Source organism: Elephas maximus, chromosome 20 (genome assembly GCF_024166365.1).
Source record: "Elephas maximus indicus isolate mEleMax1 chromosome 20, mEleMax1 primary haplotype, whole genome shotgun sequence".
Taxonomy (NCBI): Eukaryota; Metazoa; Chordata; class Mammalia; order Proboscidea; family Elephantidae; genus Elephas; species Elephas maximus.
The window spans coordinates 70,162,775-70,174,124 of NC_064838.1; the positions used below are offsets into that span (position 1 = coordinate 70,162,775).

General features: G+C 49.2%; 1 protein-coding gene across 1 annotated transcript in view; it reads right to left on the reverse strand.

Moving 5' to 3' along the window:
* The window catches only part of ADAMTS9 (ADAM metallopeptidase with thrombospondin type 1 motif 9), a 199,390-nt gene extending 195,647 nt beyond the window's left edge, over positions 1–3,743 (reverse strand). Inside the window, exons 1-2 of the mRNA XM_049862795.1 lie at positions 3,622–3,743; positions 2,634–3,028 (exon numbers count right to left, since the gene is read on the reverse strand). Coding sequence (XP_049718752.1) covers positions 2,634–3,028; positions 3,622–3,736 — 510 coding nt within the window. The 5' untranslated portion in view covers positions 3,737–3,743. The remainder of the gene's footprint in view (positions 1–2,633; positions 3,029–3,621) is intronic.
* Positions 3,744–11,350: the final 7,607 nt, after the last annotated feature.

The window sequence follows — 11,350 nt, forward strand, 5'->3', positions numbered from 1 at the left end:
TTAGATTCACAAAACAGTTGCTGCCCCCAAATTATCTTTCCTTGGTTGAGGGGACCATTTATTCAAAGGTATGCACTATTCAACCACAATATGCAAGGCTACTATGTGGGAAAGAAATGAATTGATGCTAACAGGGAATTCAGGGAAAAGGGGCCTGAAACAGATGGCCTGGAATACAGGATTTGTGCTGCAAAGACTGAGACCAGAATGGGCCTGTGTGAGTGGAGTGAGAGGGTGCATTGTAAATGGTCTTAGGTGCCAGAGGAAGGAGTTTATGTTTGTTCATGCAGCAACTGGGAGCTGCATTAAGGGGTGAATAGGGTCTGATGCTAACAGTGTGGCACGGACTGGGGAGAAAAGACGCCAGATGGGAAAGTTTCCTAACATCAGTCCTATGAGAGATGCAGAAGTAAAGAAGGCTGGATTTAGGGTAGTGATGTTAGGGAGAGGTGATGAATACATTTGAGATGGAATTGCCCAACCTGATAAATAACTGGTGGTCGTGGGGTTGGTGGTGGGGGAGGGGGTTGGCACTCCGAAGAGGGAAAGGTTTCCTGCTACAGAAATGGTAAGGGGAAGTCTTGGGAGGAAAGATCAATTCCAGAAGGAAGACAAAGGGACAGGAGTTTTGGAGCTGGATTCATGGCTGAGGATACAAACAGCCAGCGAACGTATCTTTAATATGTATGCCAGACCTTTCCACCCCGCAAGCCCCCGCCCCCGCCCCCGCCCCATGAGGCAGATCGCACATTAAACGCACGATAGATCCAGTTATTACTGTCCAGGCAGTTGCTGATGAAGCCCTGCCCTCCGCTGCCACCAGACCACGTGCGCGTTACCACCTAAAAATCGCCAATAGAAATTAAGTCCTGAGCAGCAAAATATTTATACAACTGCTGGGGCCACTGATTCCGCGGGCTGTGGAGGCGGGGAGGGAGGAGGAGTAAAGATTGTTTACAAACTTGACGTACATACACAGCTCTATCCGCAAGGTCCCGGAATTGGGGGTTACTCTTTTGGGATCCGGGGCTCCCTAATGGACGAGTTTAGGTACCGCACTTCAGCCCAACCGGCCATAACCTTCCAAAGAACCGAAGGAATTCCTGCGTTCTTGCCCTAGGTCTCGGGCAGCGATGACTCACCGCGGCACCCCCCGCTCCGCCAAACTGGAGTCTCCGCCCACCCCGAAACAATCTCAACGCCGCGCTAAGGCGCGGTGGCTGCCGGCGCTTCACTGGAGGCTAAAAGGACTTAACCCCTTCCCCGTAACTCAGCAAGCAAGACCTCCCCTCGGCCAGCCTTCAGGCTAGCCTGGCTCCCCAGCCGACCCCTCCGTGGCACAGCCGAGATGGATGCGGCATCCAGACGAGAAACTCTAGACCCACGACTGGCAGCGCACACAGCTGAGCGCCCTGGGTAAGTATCCGAACCACCACTTGGAAATGATGACGGGAGGCTTTGTGGGTGCTCAGAGGAAGGTAGACGCGCCACTCGGGAGCAGAGTCTAAGACCCCATTGCGCGTACTACGCGGTGAGTTGGAGGAGCCTGACCCTGTAAACTTTCTGCGTCATGTGCGCGTTGCTGAAACGCACGTCGCTTGGGAAAGTCAAGGACCACCCTCGCACGGGCCAGCACCTTACAAACGGGTGCTCGAATATCATGGGGAGAGGGAACGGATGCCCTGTAAGACCTACTGGTGGGCAAGAGGCAGGGGAGCAAGCAGGAGGCCAGGGTACCAACTGGGATCCCCTGCTTAGTAAGTGTTCAGCAGCGCAGGGAGGTGGCCGCCCCGCCCTGTCGCCTCCTTTGCTGGGGAAATGTGCCCCGCAGGCTCCCCCTCCCGGCTCTCTGGAACCGCATGGGTGGTAGAAACCCCAGGAAAACCGATCACGTCCGGGCAGCCTCCCCCCATTCCTGCTTCTCTGGGTCGCCCCGCCAGCAGGGTGCAGAGTCGGACTGCGCCGCACCCAGCCCCAGCTTCCACCTTAATGGAATCTGTCCGGGGCAGGCTCCGCCCTCTCCCCGCCCCTAGAGCCCTCGGCCCGCCCTTCCGTTCCCGGACGGGACCCGCTGTCAATCCTGTTCAGCCTCAGGGCTTCTGGCGGGTGAAAAAAGGCCCCGAGAGAACGCGGGGACTCTAGAGTACGCACCGCCCTCCACAGCACACACGAGGTGCTCCCCGTACCCCAGGCTGGGGATACTCAACCCACACTCCTGACTCAAGACGCCAATAAGGAGTCAGGTCCACCCTGCGCTCAACTGCTCCGCTTCCGGGCGGCAGAGTTTGCTGCAACGAACGACAACTCTTGCAACTTTCTCAGAGTTAGGAAACCGACTTCCAGGCCGCCTCGCAGCGTTGGGCAACTGGCAGCTGAGCCGAGTTGGCAGAACCCCCTGGGGGCTGATGCGTGCGCTCCTTGCTAGTGTAAGCGCACGCACAGAGCTAACCACTCAAACCCTAGGACGCAAACCGGTTTCGCGCTGGTATTTAACGCCGGAGTGGAGCCTTGGTGCAGCGAGGGTCACCAGCCTAGTGAGCAATTAAGTCTTCAAGGAGTGGATGCTTCTGAAGGGCGAGGAGGCGGAGGAAAGGGGAGAGGAGGGGCCGGAGAGGGGGCGCGCGCCCACTTACCATTCCCGAGCAGAGGCTGATGACCGCTGTGTGCTCGGACTTGGTATTGACATGGCCTTTGTAGAAACAGTGCTTGAGTTCTGCTTCCTCCTCGGAATAAAACTTGGTCTGGTTCACCCCGGGCGTCCCGAGGAGGGTGACAGTGAACAGTGGAGCGATAAATCCGGCATGGGCGGTGAGATTAAATAGAAACTGCTGGCCGAAGGCTGAGAGGCGGTAATGCGCCTGGGAGGAGGTAGAGGAGGAAGAGGAGGAGGCGAAGGCAGGCCAGGGGTCAGAGGCAGAGTTAACGCTCCGTCGCCTTCTTTTGAAGTTCGTGGGAAAGGGCTCTCCGAGAGCGTTCACTCGAATGGGAGACGCGATTTCATATTCGCTCAGGGTCTCTAATAATTTCGCTGCAGACAGAAGCATAGGTACGTATGAACCAATACAGTTTTCCGCAAATTTTGATTTAAATTGAAAGTGTGGAGGGGTTGCCCTGATTTACTGTTCAGCATTTTCTGCCCGTTCAAGTCAAGCCCCTTTAGCCTCTTTCGATGGAAAAATATTTACTGAGCATCTCCTATGTTCCTGCAACAACAGGAACTGTGCTAGGCGCTAAGGATAGCCTTTCGGAGTCAGGCAATGGACAACTCAGAATGCGTAAGACAATTTCAGGGCCTGATAAATACTCAGAATAAAATAAAACATGCCCCTATCTTGGTGCCTTCAGGTTACTATGTAACTTTGGTTTGGGGCATGGGGGTGGGGAAGAGAAAGAACAGGCTAAAGCCGAGGGGGGAGGGAGTGACTGAGTTCGTTCCAGTGTCTCTCCCTAGCAATTGGCTGGGAATGACCCGAAGAAGAGAGAGGCTGCAAAGCGGGAGATAATTCTTTCGAGGAAAAGGAGAAGGGGGGGGGGCTTCGCTGCGGGGCGCCCCCGCCCGGGCAAGGAGGGCGGGGGTTGGCGTCGGCGGCGGTGGGGTCCCGGGGGCCGGAGCCTTGTTACCTTGCCTCGGGTGCAGCCTGTCCTTGCGCACGGCCGCCTCGGCGTCTGGGCTTCGCATCTCGGCCAGGTCTCGCACCAGGAGCGTTAGCAGTGTGGCCCAAGATACAAACTGCATGGTGCTCCCCACCCCTCCCCCCGTGCCCCCACCCCCTCCCTCCTGTCCTCCTTGGCTGCGGCAACAGCGCCGGCTAAGCGAGGCAGCGGCCGCGGAGAGCACGCTGAGCCCAGCGCCCACCGCCAACTTTTGACTTTAGGAGTCGCCGAGGTCTCGCCGCGAGGGTCCCGATTGCGCTCGGCTGAGCAACGCCGCCGCCTGCCGTGAGCTGAGCCGCTCGGGCCGCAGGAGGAGCCGCAGAAGCAGGAGGAGGAGGAGGACTGGGGCTCGGCTGCTCGTCCGCATAATGTCCAGCGAGCCCGCTTGGAGAAGGCGCGGACCGTGCGCTCCGAGGCGCGCTGGGCGCCCTGTGCTGGCAGGGATAGCGGAGCCGCTTCTTGAATGGGGGGCTGGGGGGGGGGGCCGCGGGTACTCCGCCGCTCAAATACCGCGGGTGCACGCCTCTAGGAGGAGGAGAGGGGAGGAGAAAGAGAGGCGAGCGGGGACCGCCTCCTTCCAGACCGTGTCCCCTCCTCGGCCAGCGGGTGCGGGACTCGCAGCTGGAGGCCCGGCCGGCTGCAAGAGGCCGAGGTCAGGGCGCCGGGAGTGCCGGTGGCGGTCCCGCTGCCGCGCGGAGGTGGGCTTTTCCGAGACGCCCTGACCGACGAGGAAGAGCAGAGGAAGTTGTGTCCCTTTCTGGCGCGCGCAGTCTCTTTTCTGTCGTCTCTTTCTCCATTTCGGGTTTCTCTTTTCTCTCCCTTCTCTTGGTCTTTCTGTGCCTCGCTGTCTCTGATTCTCCCGGCCTCTCTGGCTTCTCCTCCCACTGGGCCCCTCTCAGTCTCCCATATTTCTTCCTCTCCTTTTCGCGTTCTCACCTTCTTTCTCTCCTCTTTTCTGGGTCCCCATCTCTTTCCACCAGCCCTCTTCCTGTTCTCTTTTCCTCCCTTCATACATTTCTGTCCTGCTCCTTTTTTGATTTCTTAAACAAACGAAAGTGGCCCCGGGCAAGAGTGCCTTCTTTTCCTACAGTTTCTCACCCGGGACAAGATTTGGCACCTGAGCCCCGATCTTAATTCTAATTGCCCCAAGTCAAGAGTTTTAGAGGTGGGGTTCTCAGTCCCGCGGTTCCGGCTGTATTTCAAACCTACGGCCCCCCTCCTAAAAGTTTCGCCAAGCTTTTAGCTGTGCTTCGCCCCAGCCCCTACCCCATCCCGAGAGGGTCCGTCCATAGCTTTCTGCAAGTCCCGGGTCCAAAAAAGGTTAAGACCCGCTCTCGGCAACGAGAGGGGGCGGGGATATAGGTGCCCCCTGACTTCCCGGGGGTTTAGCTATTGCAGGCGGTGGGGTGGGGGTGGGGGGGGGAATGGAGTGTGAAGGGGGCGTCCTGGACCCTGAGGGCAAGCACCAGTCCCGGGAGGGATTTCTCAATCACTTCCGGTTGCGTTTAGCCTAGGACAGGCTTGGATCGGCTCAAAGCAGACACTTGTGAACTACGGTACCTCCGCCTTGGGATGCAAATTTGAAAGTCAGAAGCGATGCCAGAGAGGGCAGATGTGAGTGTGTGTGTGTGTGTTAGCGAGTGTGTGCGTGCGTGTATGAGCGAGCGTGTGCGTGTGTGAGAGCGAGTGTGTGCGTGTGTGCATCAGCGAGTGTGTGATTCAACAGAAGGGAAATGGCAGTTTTCGGTAAAAGAAGTGATTAATAAATGTATATTTACCCAAGCGTCCCGGAATTTTCTGTTACTTTTTAGGTAGCACTCAGGGTTGACAATACCAAAGACTGCCAAGACCAGCAACCAAACAACGATATGCGGACAGTGCTCATTTTTCTGGAAACAACACATGTAAAGGGAGAAAGTGACTTGAGAAGAGTGAATTATCGTAAAGAGGTTATTAACCCGAATGGATTGGCGTTGCTGTTGTCTAGCCGTACTACTGGAATTTCATACTGGGTTTATACAATATAACGCCCATGGGGGGGGGGGGACCAAACCCGTTGCCATCTAGTCCATTCCTACTCATAGCGACCCTAAGGATGGTAAAATATTGACGTTTAAACCTTTTTCTGAAACCTTAAAGGTAATTCACAAAATTACATTTCTTCTAATACACAATCTTTCTTTTCATTATAAAATAAAATTCCTCACAAGTCACAGTGTCTGGGGGTTGCTGAGGCTTTAGCAAGGAATGAAGAAATATCAGGAAAATCAGTATGTTAACTGATTCCTATGGAAAATATTGTATAATGTGTCCATTGAAAAATCACCAAAAATATAGCACTGCTCAATATTTTCTGTTAAGCAGTTTTCCTCCCTTTCTACTCAAATTCCACCTGATAAAGACAAGCTAACAGTATAAAAATTACTAAAAGTAGGGACGGAAGCCTCCTTTGAGTTCTCTAACTCCTTGTTTTTTTCCTAAGGACCCGGCCTTAAAGGATGAACTTCCTTAACTATTCTCTAAAATTGCCCCTGATACCACCCAGGCATCTCCAGAAGAGCCCACAGCAGACAAGATAATACGTTTCTCTTGCTGACCTCCTGAGGTCCCCAAGAGCCTGGGTTTTGGAGCTTCCCTCCTCTGTAAGTCCTTTCTCCAGTGTACTAGCTCACCTCTGAAGTTTACATCTGTAAACAAGTCCCAGTGAAGCTCAGGGAGATATGTTCTAAAACAAGAGAAGTGAAAAGAGCAGTTGAACAAACTAAACAGTTTAGGTCAGATCCTTTGTCTGAATAATAATAACAATCATGAACTTCTATTCAGTACTTACCATGTGCCAATGGAAGCCCTGGTGGCATAGTGGTTAAGTACTACAGCCGCTAACCGAAATGTCGTCAGTTCAAATCTACCAGGTGCTCCTTGGGAACTCTATGGGGCAGTTCTACTCTGTCCTATAGGGTCGCTATGAGTCAGAATCAACTCGATGGCAATGGGGTTACCATGTGCCAGGCCATATGCTGACATACAGGATTTCATTCTTACAAGAGGCAGGCAGCATTAAGAATTTCATTTTCTGGGTAAGGATACTGAGCTGTAAGGAGGGGAAATATGTGATCAGGGTCTCCGAGCTAGTAAGTGAGAGATGGGATGCACATCCTGTTCTGGCAGCTTAGTCCAAATTCGTAACTGTTATCATATGTAATGAATAAAAGATGGCTGTGAAGTGCTGCCAGGTGTTAGGGAGTTTGGCCTGAGGAGAGGGAATAGGGTTATCCAGCAAATTGCCGTAACCGTCTTTTCTGTGCAGAGGTTTTCTTTAGCTCTCAAACTTTTTTCTAATACAGAGTATTTCATGATAATGCTCTTAGCGATTTCACTGATATTTAACAGCTTTTTCCCCAATGCCTAGAACAGGTCTGGCACATAGAAATATTTACTGAATGAGTTAATAATTACACCCCTTCTAGTGGGGTTGCCCAGAAATACCTCGAAAGAAAGGCCTGGTGATCTCCTTCTGAACCCCGTGGGGTGCAGTTCTACTTTGAAACACTTGGGGTCTCCGTGAGTTGGAATCGACTCGAGGGCATCTTTTACTGGTATTTTGGTTCAACTATGCTGAGATGGGTTCTTTATGTATTTATACACACACATGATTTGAAGATTTGTTCTATAAATAGATGCATAGAATTTCCTGGGTCCAGGAGAGAAAAGTAGATTTTGTAATAAACTGGCCCGCTCACACAAGTTTGCACTCAAAGAAGCAGAGCTATCTCCAGTCACCTGGAGTTAACGGAGTTAATGTCTTCTCTCGAGCTCTGCTGGAATTGAACGTTATTGTAGGTTATGTGGGAGTCTTCTTTGGCTGGTTCTGATTCCAGAGAGGTGATGACTACATCGGTCACTAGGGAGAGAGAATCTGGTAAGTGGAAACAAGATAGATGACATCACAAGGACTTTGGTTGCTGAACGCTGGTGGAAAGGGCAGGAAGGAGACTTGAAGTGAAGCTATCTATTTCACAGAAGGGGAAAGCCCACACCCGGGTGATACAGAGGGACCAGGAACCAGAATTAAAGCGAATAGTTCCCTGAGTGGTAACCAGTGGGTGATTTCTGGAATACTGCGTGGTGCTGGGGGAGAAAGATGTGGCGGTCTGCTTCCCTAAAGATTCACAGCCTTGCAAACCCTCTGGGGCAGCTCTGCTCTGCCCTATAGGGCTACTATGAATCGGCACGGACTTGATGGCAGTGGATTTGGTTTGGCTTTGGGTAGCACCAAGTGCTGGTGAGGGAGGCACCCACAAGGACACTCATGGTGGCCAGGCTCTGTGACCTCGGGCAGATTGGACCTCTCGGTTCCAGTTTTCTATTTGCAGAACGGGGTGGGGGCAGGGAGAAACTGCGTCTTAGTTTGTGCCTCATGGATAAATGTGCTTAGTGCATCTTTCTGAAGCCTTCCAAGTACTGACTTCAAGCAAAACATAATGCAGAGAAAGTAACACACCATTAGTAATAACAGCACTAGACTCTGTTCAGTGAGTTCTGACTTTGTGCTAGTCATTTAACCCTCCGAGCAGTGTCATCATCTGGGTTTTACTCTCCCCATTTTACATACAGTGACATTAAGACACAGCAAAGGTCAGTGACTTGCCCAGAGTCGTAGCACTTAACCACTACGCCACCAGGGTTTCCACTGGGTTTCTAGCTCCAATCAAAAGACTCTTAAACGGAAACCAAACTAGATACTAATACAATGTGTGCAGATGGAATTTCATCATCTTCACATCTTACATTGATTTCGACAAAGAAATTGCCACAGAAATGGATGATATAAACCTGTTAGAAATTGTGGACTCACAATCTAAAGATGACAATGATGAAGGTGATGAAGACTTACCATTGGGGATGCAGGTGTTCAGCTCTGTAAAGGCTTTGATGGAATTTGGAAAAGCTAAAGGAGACCAAGAGTTTTTTGATAAGACTATGGACTTATGGACTTAGAAATTTGTTTCAATAATTTCATCAAAAAACCAAAACAAACTAAACAGCTGATGTTAAATGTTTTTATTAAAGAGTGAATTTTACCTGTATCTGTGTTTGAATAGTATATGCACATATCTGTCCATAATTTTAATAAACATGTAACTCATAAAAAATGTCATTATCTTTTGAAAGTACACATTATTCATTGACAGTTGTTACAGACATGCTACTGTAGAATACGGTAAGGCAGCAGGACCCGCGAGGCCTCTTGCCTCTGACCTTCTTCTATCCTAGTTCAATTCATGATTTTTCTTGTTACTGCTGTTGTTTGATGTCCTTTGTTAGATTTAAGCTACGTAAGATCAAGGACCAAATCCATCCCCCACACCATTGTATCCCCAGTGGCACATTTGAAAAAAAAATTGCTGTCGAGTCGATTTCGACTCACGGAGACCCTAAGAGCAGAACAGAACTACCTCAGAGGATTTCCAAGGAGTGGCTGGTGAATTTAAACGGCCTACCTTTTGGTTAGCAGCCACACACTTAACCACTTGCGCCACCAGGGCTCCCAGTGGCACATAGTAGGCGCTTAATAATATTTCTTAAATGGATGAGTTAACTATTGCCACAAATGTAGTTCTAGTTTCCAGAGCCATTTTTTTTATTATTATTTATAAAAGTCATTGTTTTATGTGCACACACACAGAAACCCCAGAAATCATTGAGGCTATCCCTGTTTCTTGTGGTATCATTACTTATGGGGAGGCGAATCATGTTTTAATCAAAATCTTATCCTGATTCCTTTCCTCTAGAGTCAGAAATTTCTAAGGCTAGGACCTCTCCAGTGGCTACTTCAGAATTAGAGTAACGAGGCACCCAGGGACAAACCTTTAACTGCTCAGCGCAGCTAGTAAGAGTTAGAATAATACTTTGGGCAGTTTTTCCTGTCTTTTCCATATCCTTAATATGGAGTAATAGTAGTCACCTGCCTTGTACAGATGTTGTGTAGACGGATTAATCCATGAAATGTTGGCTTTGTGCCTTGCATAGAGTAAGTAATCTCTAAATGTTCCAATCAGTGGCCTCATTGTAACCTTGGTAGCTGGGGAGGGTGGGTCCTGATTCTATTTGACAGTAAAGGGCACTAACAGACCAGCTGCTCCTTTCCGGTAAATAAAATCTCCAAAGGAAAAGATGCGGTCTTGACAGAATTAACCTCCCTCCACCCAACACCAATTTATGAGACTTTCTCCCATTGAGGGAAAAAAGCCATGTGCATGCTTATATTTCTTTGACCACGTATTTTTTCATACTCTTCCTTGCTGTTGGCACCCTTTTCTTCTTTATTTTTTAATTAAAAAAATTTTTTTAACAGCTTTACTCCCTCTTTCTTAAAGTCTACTTAAGTTAGCAGTTTAGACAATCTACAGAATGGGAGAAAAATTTGGGAAGAATATCCAGAATATATCAAGAACTACAATTTAACAGGAAGAAGAAAAAGACAACCTAATCAAAAAATGGGCAAAGGACTTTTCACCAAAGAGGATATATGAGTGACCAACAAGCACGTAAAAAGATGCTCAATGCTTTAGCCTTTAAACACTGCGTCACCAGGGCTCCCGTCACCCATTAGGGAGATACAAATCAAAAAGTACATTCACTCCCACTAGAATGGCTAAGATTTAAAAAAATGGAAAATAACAAGTGTTGGCAAGGATGTTGAGAAATCGACCCAAGTGTCCATCAACAGATGAGTGGATAAATGTCGTATATACTTACAATGAATTATTACTATATTTTTATGCAAATAACATGCACATTATGCCAGAATTGTGTTACTTAATTTCATCACTTCTATGTGTTATATGTCTGGGCACGTTATTTATGTGGTCTGCCATGAAGAGAAATGAAGTCCTGACACATACAACAATATGGAGGAAGCTTGAAAACATGTGAACAAAGTTAATCACTCATAAAAGGGCAAATATTGTATGATTTCACTTATATGAAATACCTAAAATAGACAAAAGTATAGAGATTAGAGAGGTTACCATGGGCATAAGGGGTAGGATAAGTGGGGTGTCTTAGTTATCCAGTGCGGCTTTAACAGAAATACCACAAGTGGATGGCTTTAACAAAGAGAAATTCATTTTCTCACAGTAAAGTAGGCTAGAAGTTCAAATTCAGGGCATCAGCTCCGAGGAAGAGATTCTCTGTCAGCCTTCTCACTAGTGTTCCCCCCGGAATAGGAGCTTCTTCACACAGGGACTCCAAGTCCAAAGGACGCGCTCTGCTCCTGGTGCTGCTTTCCTGGTGCTATGAGGTCCTCCACTCTCCGCTTGCTTCCATTTCCTTTTATCTCTTGAGAGATAAAAGGTGGTGCAGGCCACACCCCAGGGAAACTCCTTTTACCTTGGATCAGGGAGGTGACCTGAGTAAGGGTGGTGTTACAATCCCACCCTAATCCTGTTTAGCATAAAATTACAATCACAAAATGGGGGACAACCACACAATACTGGGAATCATGGCCCACCCAAGTTGACGTATTTTTGGGAGGACACAATTCAATCCATGACATTCCACCCTTTGGCCCCCCAAAAATCACATCACTGTAACATGCAAAACGTATTCACCCAGTCATATCATAGCAAAAGTCTTAACTCCAAGTCCAAAATCCAGAAATTCCTCTTTATCTGTGAAATCTAGAATACAAGTT